The sequence below is a fragment of the Amblyomma americanum genome, chromosome 5 (genome assembly GCF_052857255.1).
Source record: "Amblyomma americanum isolate KBUSLIRL-KWMA chromosome 5, ASM5285725v1, whole genome shotgun sequence".
NCBI classification, from domain to species: Eukaryota; Metazoa; Arthropoda; class Arachnida; order Ixodida; family Ixodidae; genus Amblyomma; species Amblyomma americanum.
In genome coordinates, this window is record NC_135501.1 from 41,873,337 (window position 1) to 41,887,681 (window position 14,345).

Here is a 14,345-nt window from a genome sequence, read left to right on the forward strand (position 1 = left end):
GATGCAACATGCTATGACCTATAGAATCATGACTCTTAGTCACAGTCATGAATCAGAACTTTAGAATTAGCGTAGTAATTGAACTAGTAATAGTCATGACACATGACTCATCACTATTTCTACAACGTAGCATGACTCAAAACTTGACGAGTAACGTAATGTAAAGTGCGGAATTGGTACAAAGTATGCATAAGCATGCCTCATAGCCCTAGTCATGCTTCATGACTCAGTCATTTAACAAAATAATGTGACTCAGCATTTTAATGTTTTTGCATTCTCACATGTAAGCAATCTTAAGTGTCTGTGCCGAATTTTTTGTTTACCTCTCTATGTTCCGAAAAATTTTGCGGGCACCTGTACGTGGTTGTGTATGCTCACCTGTAAGAGAAAGAGAAAAAAAACTTTATTTGGTCCATTAAGGGTTTAGCGTTCGGTCTTCTTCTGCATCGCTGCAGACTCTTGACCTTCAAAGCAGGGTTGGGCCCTTAGTACAGGGCTCCACTTAGTCGCGCTGCTTCGCTTGCGTGCTGCACCATTTGCCCTTTGGGCGGCGAGCTCGCAGCTGGTGAGCCGGCTCTACCACTGCTCCGCACTCGGGGTTTTGTGTTGGTGGAATGTGTAGTTTCGCTTACACTCCCAGGTTATATGGTAAAACGTGGGGGTTGCCCCGCACCACGGGCATGTGTTCCTATACTGTGTAGGATACATCTTGCTAAGTATATGTAGGTTAAAGAATGTTCCCGTTTGCAGCCTCCGCCAACTAGCTGCTTCTTGTTGTGTTAGGCCCTTATGTGGCGGGGAGTATCTAATTCTCCTGCCTCTGATAGTTTAGGTATTCTGAACATCCACGGTGAAGTGCTGTCAGAGGGCGTATGGCAGCTCGGCTCGGTACGTGATCTCTCGAGCCAAGCTGTCTGCCCTTTCGTTTCCTTCTATTCCCGTGTGTGCCGGAATCCAGATTAATTTGTGCGTTGCTGTTTTTCTGAGGTGTACTGCTTCGCGGAGGATAGCCTAGGCAGCCTTGCAGATTCTACCTTTCGTATAGTTTCTGCATGTCTCTTTTGAGTTCATTAGGATGACCAACGATTCGTCATTTCGATAGCCCTCAGCCGCTGCCAGCGCAACAGCGACCTCCTCCGCTTCCGCTATCCTGACGCTACGTGTTGTTGCGCAGGTGATTAGACTGTCTGCGTTATCAACTACCACCGAAGCTGTCTTGTAGTAGCTTTCGCGTCTATGGGATGTCTTCCTACCCTCAATAGTTCGGACTTTTCTGTAGAGTAGGCTAGTCCTCTTTTCTTCACGTATCTTTCAACGCATTTTGCTGCTCGTTGGAGTAGTTCTGGTTTTTCCCCCAGGGATCTATGGTTCACCCAGACCGTGATGTCGTCTGCGTACATGGCGTGCTGGATGCCCTGGATTCTGCTGAGTCTTCTCGCTATAGGCCGATCATCGCCACATTATAGAGTATGGGCGATATGACCAAGCCTTGAGGTGTTCCTTTGCTTGGGGTGGTGAAGACGTCACTCCTCAGCTCCCCTAGTCCCACCATGGCCGTTCTGTTGGTCAAGAAGTCTTTGACATAATCATGGATTCTTCTCCCGCAGTTGGTGTTGTTTAGTCCCTCCATTATAGCGGCGTGGCCGACGTTGTCAAAGGCACCTTTTATGTCGAGTGCCATGACTGCGTTCTCTCATTGTTTAGGCATTGTCTCCAGGACTTCTGCTTTAAGCTGCAGAAGTACGTCCTGCGTCGAGAGGTTCGCCCTGGAGCCGAAAATAGTGTCCGGGTAGAGTCTCTTGTTTTCTAGGTGTAGCTGGATGCGTTTGGTGACGATCCTCTTGTACAGTTTTCCCAGGCAAGAAGTGAGGGAGATTGGTCTGAGGTTCTCGATCTGCAGCTTCTTGCTTGGTTTGGGGATCATGACTGCTACGGCATGCTTCCACTCAGCTGGTATCTTTCCACTTCCCATAGTCTGTTTAGGTAGGCCGTCAACTGGCCCACCGCTTCGTCGCTTATATTTCTTATGAGAGAGTTTCTAATTCTATCTGCTCCTGACGCTGTGTTTTTCGTAATGGTTCTCATTGCCGCGGTGACTTCCTCTCTGATGATGGGCTTGTCCATATCTGGATTTTCTTCTCCAAGGTAGTTTCCTTCGTAGCCCTTGGGCTCATCTGCGCCGTAGCATTTGGTTCTGACTTCATCGAGGAACTGCTCGTCTGTTCCTTGATATTGGTGCACTAGTCTCTGTAGGGATTTTCCGCTCTCTGCTTTAGTCTTTGTAGGATCCATTAGAGCCTTTAGAATCCGCCACATTTTGGCCGTGCTGAGTGTTCCATTCAGCGAAGTGCTGAACTGTTGCCACCCTTGCCTGGCTAAGTGTGTTGCGTACTCTTCTGCATGACATGTTACCTCGGCTATCTTCTTCTTTAGCTTATTAAGAGGTCTTATTAAGAGGTGGAAGAAACAGAAATTTAATATGAAGCTGAAGAAGAATATAGCCGAGGTAACACCTGTAAGAACATCAATTTACACAGCATATAATTAAAAAAAAACTCTCCTGCTGCATCCTAGAAGCTTCCTTAGACTTAGAGCAGGTGTCAAAATCAGGACTGGCGCATTGTTTTGGCGCACGCTGAATTAACGCCCCTTTGCTTCTTTGCACTCAAACAATGTGCGTAAAGCAGGGAAACAGAAATTCACTATGCGTCATTTAAATTCGCTGCTAATACATTTCCAAATCAATACACACACGTGCCGCTCTTAACGCCTGATGGTTATTGGTTAGGCGACGGCATCTTCGATAAACCAACGGTCATTGGAAGTTTATGTGGTTCAGCCAGCGCTCCATAGAGTAGATATTCTTTTGTCGACGGTGCATGCGATGGCATCACATCAAGGTTTTCCCCCACAGTGAACAGCACTCTCTCACTGACTGTGAAGAATATATCAGGAATATGGAGTGAACTCCATTCAGAATTAGAAGCATTCCCAAACTTTGCAATATACCCTACCGTTCCCTTTCTTACCTAAAATACTCATCTGCGGCACTTTGTACCTCCGCAGCTCGTCATACGCTTCCGGGGCAGGTCTCCTCACGCTGCAGCGTCTTCGTGGGACGGACTGAACGCCTTGGATGCTGCGGTCGCATCCTACATCAATATCAGCCTTCTCCGGCAGCAATGCAAGCCAAGCTGGAGGATTAACGGTGGGGCGCCGAGTTTCGCGAGTTAACTTGCGCGATTGCCTAGCTCTCCTTGCGTTCACAGTTATGTTGAACGACTTAGGCGTGTATTTCATGTAGGGCTTCATATTCCTCATTCCTTGCGGAAAGAAACGCATTATGGCAGTTTTTCCGAGCGATGTTGTTACCGAAAAAATATTTTACAAACATTCACGCAGGAAACAGCAAGAAATAACAGCCGCAATAGGTTTTCCTGGTGTTGATTTCACCAAGAGGGACATCTAATCAGCCCAACCTAACTCATGTCGCTGCATATTGTTTTTTTAACTCGTTATACTGTATAGCCTGAAATTTTTGGCGCCTTTGCTTAAGTGACCGTATCGTCTTTACTCTCTTTATTCGGTATATTCTACCAGAGTATCGCGACGTGAAACTACTCCGCGTGCATTCGGCAGGAGAAGTTTACGGGATTCATGAAATTATTCTAGCACCCTCCAGGTCTCAGCCACCTGGTAATATTACTAGCTTATAGCATGTATATTTCCACATACCTTTAGGTATTTCAGGTGGCTGCCTTGGGTGACTGCGCCGCAATAAACTTTTTCCAGCACACCAGCATCCCGTAAACTTCTGCCGCCGATTGTACCTTGGTGGTATTACTGTTGCCAGCCTTCGGGTGTTTCATGTATCGCCAGAAAACAGCTTATTTCATTAGTATTGTGTCGGTCACAATGCCCATGTTGTAAAGGTCATCGTCAATGTGACCCAGGTTGCTTTCGCTGCAGCATAAGGACACATCCCACAAATCTCCAATTAGCCCTCTCCTGCGCCAACCGCGGCCCCCTGTCGTAGCAGACTTACCGATCACACTTCTCCACGTCACATCTCACTGCCCAAGGTTACACTTAACCTTCCATTGGAATTCTTTGGGTTATCACAAATGAGAATCAGTGATTTTATCTTTGCGTTACGTGACCGCACGAAATTATTTCTTTACGTTTTTAACACTTCGGTTATCAGTAACTGCACTTCATTCTACCGCAGCGGTGGCCTAGTGGTTGAGGATCCGCCTCGCATGCGGGAAGTGCGGGGTTCGATCAATAGTGCAGCCGGGCACCCAACGGTGATACAATGGGTACAATCTCTCCCCTGGCCTGTTGCTTCGTTTCCTTAGGATGAAATGCTTGGGAAAAGGGTCTTTAATCCCACCTTGAGTACTTGAAAACATTTCGTGCCATGGCGCTCTTTAGTCACAGATTCCCTTGCACCATAAAAATCTATCACCAGAGCATCATTCTCTTGTCGAGGCTACGTTTAGTTCCATATGGTACCTCTGTCATTAATATTTGTTCTTTTATTGCCTAGCTTGCTCATACCACCGTATCTGCTTGGAGGACTTTCTCCAGAGCAGTATACATTATAGCCTGCGTCAACCTTGACCAAAAGATTATATGGTGGACGGAAGACAGTAGCGCCTAGGAGGCCTTAAGCCATTAGAGACGTATAGGCCTGGCAGCAGGTGTACATAAAGATTATTGGGGGGATTTCATTTTCCGCCGTCACATCATCGCCCTCAGAAACTGCTAATGACAAGTTAAGGAAGGATGAGGGTCATAAACCAATTTTTTTTATGGTAGGATTGTTGTAAAATCGCTTTGTGTGTGTGTGTTTTTGTGTAGAGTCCAAATAAGCAATTACAGTTTGAATAGAACAAATATAATTTGATTTATAAGCAGTTTAGTGATTCTAGTTTGGCGCCTCGTTACTGGTAATTAGGCAACAAATTTTTTTTTTAAATTTAAAATGCCTACAGAACTGAATAACTCAAGGTTCATTTTGTGCGGTGATGCTGTTTTAAAGGGGCTCTAAAAAGCTCCAGTATGGCTGGGATGTTAAAGCACGCCTCTTCACGAATACTGTCCTGCACGAAATTTTCTAATGCGCTTTGTAGAAGCTGGGTTATCTGTAGACAAAATTCGAATATCCGCGTCTTCGTGCCTTTCCCTCTCCTCTCGTCACTTTTTGCACTCTGGAAGGCAGGCGCTCCTTCGCCGACCCCCCTCCTAGAGCGGAGCTTACCGACCCGCCGGAGCTACGCGGCTTATTGGCCGCGGCCTTTGTAGCTGCCTGACGTCTGAAAAAATCTAACCAATGGCCGCCTCTTAACTTGTATACGCAGGTGCGAGCGACAAAGAAGGGTGCCAGCATGAAATAGTCGCCGGGAAGGGCTCGCCAACTTTCGCGCGTGATTGTGGGCCCTCTGCTGCGTGTAGAAGGGTGTTATTTGTCTCTGGTTTTCATGGCAACATAGTGCACTGATTGAGCGAGTTGATGTGCTTTCCTCGGAAGGTGTTTCAGAGACCCTTTAAACTTTCCTTAACGAAAATACATTGGTAAAAATTTATGATTACAACGTAGAAAACGGGTCGGCTGATAATTTAGGAAAGCAACTAATTAAATTGATTGCGCATTGTAAAAGCCAGTAATATAGCATCATCCCACAGCTCTACTCTTCGCAAATAAATTGATATCAATCTCATTTCAGTTGTCAAAGGTAAAGCAGAAAAATCCCGTAAGGGAGATACTGTATTTTTAACATTATGAACGGAGATCGGCTTACTTATTTAGTCACCGGAAATCAAATCGGGAGAGAACACCAACAGTTTTGGCTGCGCAGGTGTGATGCCATCTTGAGAAGTTTCAAATGAGTGGACACGAATCGATCTTTCAAATGGCAGCAAAATGGCGGGGATCGAAGGGTGGTTTCGGAATTCCTATCTTGTAAAGTAGAACATCAGTTCGAAGCTCGCGCGTCGTTTTTCAGCAGCGGGGCTCTATAAGTATTCATTTATTTCGTACTTTGGGATAGCTTTGAACATGGATATTTTGTTCAGACATAGTTTAAAGTATATGCAATACTATTCTGTTATTACTATACTATATGTAATACTAATAATAAATGTAATGCTGTTCAGCGCCTGTTTACAGGAGGTATTCAGATGCCTGGATTGGGAGCAGTTGGGGATAAGATTTAATCAAGAATACCTTGGTAGTCGGCGATTCGCTGGTGACATTGCTTTGCTAAGTCACTCAGGAGATCAACTGCAAAACATATCACGAAATTAGAAAGGTGGAGCAGTGCTGCGAGTCTAAAAATTAATATGCAGAAAACCAAAACAACAGTCTCGGGACGGAAAAGCAGCTTACAACGCATAACGAGGGGCTGGAAGTGGGAAGGGAATATGTCTACTAAGTGCAGGTAGAGACTGCAGATTTGGATCACGAGAGGAAAATAACTAGAAGGATAAGAATTGGGAAGAGGGCATTTGTCAGGTTCTCTCAGATCATGAAAGGCATTTACCAATATTCCTCAAGGCAAAAGTATACTACAGCTCTACCTTACCGGTACTCACCTATGGGGCAGAAACGTGGAGGCTATCGAGAAGGATTCGGCTTAAGTTAAGGAGAGCGCAGCGAAGTATGGAAAGAAAAATGATAGGTGTAATATTAAGGGATAGGAAGAGGGCAGAGTAGGTAGGGGATCGAACAAGGGTTAACGACATCCTTGCCGAAATCAAGAGAATTAAGTGGGCTTTGGCGGAACATGTAATGTGAAGGCAAGATAACTGATGGTCCTTGAGTGTAGCAGACCGGATTTCAAGGGAACGCAAGCGCAGCGGGGGGCGGGAGAAAGTTAAGTGGACGGAGGAGATAAGGAAGTTTACGGGGATACGGAGGCTGTGACTGGCACAGGACATGGTTAATTGAAAAGGTACAGGAGAGGCCTTTCTCCTTCAGTGGGCGTAATCAGGCTGCTGCTGCTGATGATGATGATATGTAGCATATCCAAAAACGAACACTCGCCAAAGTCATAAAAGAAAAAAACGTAAAAGCATTGACGTTTCGGCACCACTACGGGTGCCTTGTTTACAATAAGATGAAAACGAAATGGGCTGCTGCTTATGTAGCTACATAAGCAGCAGCCCATCACGTTTTCATTCTGTTGTGAACAAGGCACCCGTAGTGGTGCCGAAACGTCAATGCTTTTACGTTTTTTTTTCTTTTATGACTTTGGCGAGTGTTCGTTTCTGGATATGCTGAATTTCCCTCGCCAGACGGGTTTCCGTCGAACCCTCAACTAAGATGATATGTAATTCAAAAAACCGCTGTTTGAAAAAACTACTTTTCCGCAATTTTTTTTTCGCAATCTAAATACCGGAATCCCCCCTTTCGGTGCTTGGATAGTCATTTGTTAGTCCTTAAACTTTGTCCCCAGAGGCAATTTGCTCGCCAGACACAAATGATCGCCTTTCGAAGATGGTTGAGAAGAGGTACGCCTTAGCTAGCGTCTTGGCTTGCTTTTCTTTTAAGGTCCCTCATTTCATTTTACTTTAACACGCTTTCTCGCGGCCAAGAATTCGCTACCCGTATCGCGTTTAGCAGAAGCCCGCCGGATGGCCACCATTGTTATTTTTATTTGTTTAGAAATATTGTTGGCTACTGGTGCTGCCCAAGCAGGAGGGCATTACAGTATATCGATAACAACTCTTACAATGAGCTTTTTCACGTCTCACGTTTTGAAGTTTTTCGTGTCAGAACATTCAACAATTGAGGAAGGGAAATAGTTGCACTGTTAGATCGTGTGGAGGAATAATGAGTTTTGAAATACTCTTGTCCGTACAAAATATGGCCTGATTACTGCAGAATGATTCAGCCTCACGTACCGAAGTGCTAGTAAAAAAACACATTGGTCACGTGATAGGCCAGTTTTCTTGAAGTACAATAAAGAAAGAAACTCAGTCTGGCAATCTGCCGCCGTACATGAAGCGGTTCTAGTTTAAGCTTGTTTAATATGTTGTTGACTTAGGAGGACGTTCTATAATCGAATAATATAAATCGGGTAGGGAGACGCTGAACGCGCTCTACCTTAGTAATATCGTTAGTTAAATAAGGTTCCAAACAATGAATCCATACACGAGAACTGGGCGAAAATGTACGGTATGCTTCCATGTCTGCATTTGACAGGGCACTCCTTAGTTTTCTGCTCAGGAAACAGATTGTAGGAAATGCTTTGGCAGAAATGTTATTGATGTGCTCGTACCAACTAAGGTAATTTTTAATTGTTAAGTCTAAGTACTTCACAGACGAGACTGAATGAATATGCTGATCTACAACGTCATCGGAATAGGACAATGTTTTGTTTCCCTTGTGACTGACATAGAGACTGTTTTCCGAAAATTAATTTGCATCCCACGCCGTTCGCACCAGTCCCCAAGTTTACAGAGGTTCTCATTGAGTGGGTTCTGGCTGTGGTTATCTTTAACAGCACTGTAGATTCGAAAATCGTGTGCATATAGTTTAACAACAAGAAATTCATCGACATTTTTAGCAATGTCATTTACATAAATAAAAAAACAGCAAGGCTCCGAGCAAAGACTCCTTGCGGTACACGAGATTATACTTGCACCTCATCTGAATGGACACATGCACACTGAGCATGCCAGGTGCGGTTTGCTAGATAGGCTTTAACACCAAGGACCACGTTTTCAAGAATTCCTGCTTTTCGCACATTATTTAGAAGTAATGCGTGCGGTACACGATGGAATGCTTTCGACACTTCTAGGTAAATTGCATTAATTTTTTGGCGCTTGTCTATAGCTAAAGCAAGGTCATGGGTACATGAGAGCAGTTGCGTAATGGTCGACACGCTGTCTTCATGCGGCTGAACGCCTTACCAAGGTGTGCTTGCGTCCTACGGTCGCAGAGAAATATCCGAACAAAACGAATATTGCGCCATGTTACCTTCACGTGCATTCCATAGACAGCTTCCGCGGCACGTGCTGTTTCTTTAATGAAGTTTGGGAAACGGCAAACATTCCTTCAGCGGGGGCGGTGCGTGCGTAAAACGCCAGAAAGATAGAGCGGATATTTTCTCTTACAGACCCATGCCGTTTTTCTCGTGCGTCTCAAAGTTAATGAAGAAACTGATTTACGACCGACAGTCCTGATGGGCAGAATCAAAGCGTTTCTTGACAATATATATATGACTGGGTTTCGTTCCCGTCTCAGAGCGCAGGATAACATTTTATGTTTGGTAAGATACATTGAGCACAATAACAGAAACGGCCCTTCTACCCTTGCCTTGTTCCAGTACCTGTCCAAGGCCACTGACTGTGTCCTTGCAGAAGTCTTTGACACTAAGGTACATTGCATGAAAGTGACATGGCGCAATATTCGTTTCGTTCAAATATTTCTCTGCGACCATAGGACACAAGTACATCTTGGTAAGATATTTAGCCGCACGAGGACAGTGTCTCAAGGAGCACCACAAGGAAGGGTATTATTGCCGCTGTTCTTTAACATTGCTATGGCGGCTCTGAGGTACGCCCGAAGATATGGCCGTACACCACTGTGATGTCGATTTACGCTGATGACAGCTGCTTGTTGGTATCGGTTTACCAGCTGAGGCATTTACCGGCGATCACACAAGCGGCTTTTTGCAATTCACACCCATTCGGCCACATTAGGTACTCCCTGTCAGGAAAAAGTCCTGCCTTCTGCTGATCCCGTAAGAAAGGCGTCGCTGCTGGGGCTTAGACCTACGAATTTAAGGAGCCCAAGTTCATCAGGCATGCCACGCGAGTTTCCTGGGCATCATCCTTGACTCACGGCTGACATGGAAGAGTGAGGTGCCCAACATTGTTTCCTTCTCGCTGCCAACGCTCAACGCAGTGAACAGCTTCGCAGGTGTGACATGCGGAAGTGATGCCTGTTTCGAAACACCAGAAAGATGAAGCGGATCTCTTCTCGTACAAACCAGCGTTGATCACCTTGTGCGTCTGAAAGTTAATGGAGAGACTGATTTACGATAGGCGATCCAGGCGCAAAATTCTTTACTCACTGTATTTTATGCCGTCATCAGACTGCTGTTATAAGCGCCTTGAGATCACCCGAAGGAAATGCCTGAAGACTGTGCTGGGACTTCACATCCTAAGCAGAGTAGATTGATCTTCCACGGAACACAAGTGTCAGCAGGATCCGCCATGATTTTATGACGACATTCACTGCCGCCTCGACATCAGAGGCCTGAGCTCAAAACAATCGCTGCCTCTGGCGAAAGAAAGACCGTTGATTGTTGAATATCGGAACATCGTCTACGGGGGCCACCTGCAAGTTTACACTGATGGTTCTGTGAACAGGGTTGAGCAATCACGTCCAGTCGCATTTGTAGTGCCTCACCTTGCTACATCTTGGGAGCCTTCAAAGATTAGTACCGTCAACGTCGGTGGGACCATCTGCCACTGAAAAGTCGCTTAAACGTCAGTCTTCGTGCAAGCCGCAGAGAGCCGTCATTCTGTCCGACTCCAAGTTTGGACTAAGGTAGCTGCAACGATATACTTCTGTTGATAAATTTTTCCTCTGGTCTGTAACCTGGCTCAGGAAACTACAGTTAAAAGATATTACACTTTTCTTGCAGTAGCTGCCAGCTCACTTTGGAGTCGCTGGTAACATGGCGGCACACCTTCTTCCCCAAGAAGACCCGTCCTATACATCTTCAGTGCTGCTTCAAACGACGGGACGCAACACAGCTAGTGGTGCATCAGATTTGTGCCGTTCGGTCACCGCTGCACCTCTCTTGCGTTACACAAGGCTTATCATGCGGCAGAGCTACTCTCTTGAATGACGCGGGCTCGATCCTGGCCGCGGCGGTCGAATTTCGATGGAAGCGAAATTCTAGAGGCCCGTGTGCTGTGCGATGTAAGTGCACGTAAAAGAACCCCAGGTGGTCGAAATTTCCGGAGCCCTTCACTACGGCGTCCCTCATAGCCTGAGTCACTTTGGGACGTTAAACCCCCATAAACCATAAACCATAAACGCTCTTGTATCACCTGTGCACGAACTTCGCCTATGCGCCGGAACGGATCCACAAGATTTACTTTGCCACCTAACCTACGTACATACACTGTGTTGTTGTCGGTGATGTGAACTATCTCCTTATGGCGTTTCCAGGTTTTTCTGCCGACCATGAGACTCCTTGGCAACCTGAGGAACTGAACGTTCCGTGAGACAACGTCTCTCGCATCGTTTACCCTCAGGGCTCCCGAACTCTGGTCCCGAACTCAGCGGCGATCATTCTAAAAATCGCTTCATTCTTCCCTTGAATTATGGTCGGAGCTGATGCAGTGTCATATGGTAGCCTACAGTAAGCAAATAGGTCTTTGCGGGTGTTCAATACACTTTGTTTGCTTGCTCGCCCAGTGGTATGTGGCAGTGTAGTCTTCGCATAGATCCAACATTGAAAACCAGTGACCATCATTGAGAGTGGCGAAAATGTCTTCCGTTTCTGGAAGCTCATACTGATCCCTGTCAATCTCGCGGTTGACTGTGACCTTGAAATCTCCAAGATTCTGAAGATTCCGTCCACTTTTACCACTTGAACAACTGATGTTGCCCAATAGGTGTGGCTCACAGGATACAGAATCTCTTTCTGGCGCATTCTGCCTATTTCCATTCCCACTGTTTCGCGTATCGCGTAGCGTAGTGAATGGGCTTTTAAAAGCCTAGGAGTAATATTTTTCTTCATAGTAATGCTAGCGGGTGGTGAATTCATCAGACCTGCTGCGGTTTCGAAGAGGTCTTTGAAGTTATCTTTCAGTTGTTCTGTGACAGTTAGGACTTTACTATTTGGAGTCAGGACTATGCCTTCTTCCTGGTCATGTGGCATATGTAGCCCTTGGATCACATCTCTACCACATAGTGCAGACTCAGGGAACTGCACCACGTGCAATTAAGCAGTTAATTTGTATCCACGGAGCTGTGCTGTTATGTGAAGAATCCCGCGGACAGGTAGCTCTTTGTCTGTAAGCTTCAGGGCTGGCCACCGCTTGGCATGACAGTGGTGTGTTTCTTCTAGGGTTACGGACGGCGGCGAATCAGTAGTAATCTTCACATCGTGCTCCACTGGCCCCCTCTCATCATCATGTAGGCCGGTTTGATCACAGTACCTTCAGTCGGTACTGTGAAAATGTGAAGAAAGTCAGTACAGCTGCTCTGCCAAGCTTCGACACTGATCACGTTAGACTGAAATTTCACTGGCTTTCTTGGTTATCCGCCGCCGAAACACCATGGGGTTGAATGTCCCTACTTGTGACACGTATAGCAGGTAGACATTTTATGCGGAGATTTGGATGCATCGTGTGAGCAATCGCCGCAGCGAATGAGCGGTCGCGGCGTCTCTACTTCTGCGCTCCTGACCTGAACTGTGGATTTGTTTAGTTGTTAAACGCTATGGCATTGAGCTCGCTTGCCGATTTCGAGGCGTTCATGTGGGGTAGACGCTGAAACATTTTTGCATCGCCAGTTCCGCTGACGAGGCGATATCTATCGCTTATTGGAGAGTAAGCTACGTCAGCTGAGACAGCAGTGCACGTTGAACTATATCTTCTAGCAACCTGGTTATCAGTCTATCTTGAGGCTCCGTTCTAACGCACCACAGAAACCATGGTTGTCCACGAGTTTACGATGTTCCGTCAGGTATGCACCTACCTTCTCGCCGGTGTTCTGTACGCGGTTTTGGAGCCGGTACGTTTCATAAACTTCAAACGTTGTTGGGTTCAGGGGCTGCTAGAGCAGTTAGGTGATGGCGTCATAGGGTTCGTCCCGCTGCTTTTTCTGCGTTAGTCAACTTCGAAGACGCCCGCATATCTCTGGGCTGAGACATGCGATGAGAATTGCGCGTTCGCGAGTGTCATCAGTGATTCTATTGGGATCGAAGTAAGGTTCTAGCAACTCGGAGTAGTTTGCCTGCATTTGCTCCTTCGAATAGATTTGCGGGGGCGCAATGGTTGCGCCCCCGCAAATCACTGGTTGCGCAATGAAACGTGCTTGTTACGCGCCGATTCCGGCTCTTGCGTCTCACGTAGAGTCGTCGTGCTTGCTTTGCGGGCGTTGAAAGCATATCCCATACTCGTACCGCCTTGTCCTCGTCTGGTGTTGTGGGGTTTTTCTAAGCCGGCAAGCTGCTTAGAGGTCTAGGCCATGAATTTCGAGCTCCGGTTAGCACACGCCACGTGTAACCATATTTACTGCGAAACGGCGGGTATGCGAAGAACAACAAAAACAGAAGAGGACTGTTTTTCCTGGCCCAAAGTTTATTGGGCTTTCATAGAAGACTGCTGGCCGCTTAGATTTTTCTGCAACCCGTGACGTTTGGCTTGGTCTGGTACCTGATGGGGCAAGGTGATAACAACAAAGAAAGGAGGCAGACGTTGTGAGCATGCGCCCCCTGTCACTGCTTTGTATCTCTTGCTGACCATGTGCTGACCTTATGGCAGTACATTCCGAAGCTGTCTAGAAAAATTTGCTGAATAAGAGCTTAGCATGCATTGCAATTTTTTCATGCGGCTATTCCGCTCACCTCGTTGTAAAGATATCATATTACCCTTGCTTGCAACTCCGATTTCGGGTCAGGCCGAAAGCTGTTAAAGTCCGGGCGGGAATTCCTCGAACAGAACTGAATATCGTCTCTCGTACCAAGCGCTTGCCACTCCTTGGGCTGCCAGTGTGGTATTATGGGGACAGTCTTGTACCCTGCACTGCCACTCCGCGGATGCTGCATTCTCGCTCGCTAACCGCGGAGGGGTTCGTGCTCGATTGGAACACAGGGAGGGACTACAAGACCTTAGCACACACATGCTTTTTATTATACTTGAAAATATTGCACAGAGCGCGCCAGCTATCTATAAAACATCAGCGAGACATTCCTTGGAAGACGAAGGCTAAGGGTTTCCGAATTACTGGCTGGGGTAATGATGCGACTTCGGCGGTATGAGCAGAAAAACGTTACGCACGATGAGAATAGCGGCCGGGTCTTCCCGTGCGCGCCGCTTTCCTGGGGCAATGCCATCCCGGGCACTTGCCGGGAAATGCGGCGAAAGAGCGCATTTGCTGTATTCGCTTCGCTACCCGGAACCAGAAGTCCATCGGCAGGGCGCAGGATCTTCCCCCGCGTCTGCCGAGGGAGGCGACAAGATCACGCCTCCACAACCTCTCGCGACGCTGGTCGGATCCATGGTGACTCTTCCCAGCTACGCGGAGTGCCGCGTAGCCGTCTACATGATGCCCCCATCGCTGCTGCCGCTTCCCCCAAGAGGGAGCTTAT

At 46.8% G+C, this 14,345-nt stretch overlaps 1 protein-coding gene across 1 annotated transcript in view; it reads left to right on the forward strand.

The window, feature by feature from the left end:
• Nucleotides 1-14,345, forward strand: part of LOC144133798 (xaa-Arg dipeptidase-like) — a 31,615-nt gene that overhangs the window by 11,158 nt on the left and 6,112 nt on the right. The window contains exon 4 of the mRNA XM_077666895.1: nt 3,067-3,208. Coding sequence (XP_077523021.1) covers nt 3,067-3,208 — 142 coding nt within the window. The remainder of the gene's footprint in view (nt 1-3,066; nt 3,209-14,345) is intronic.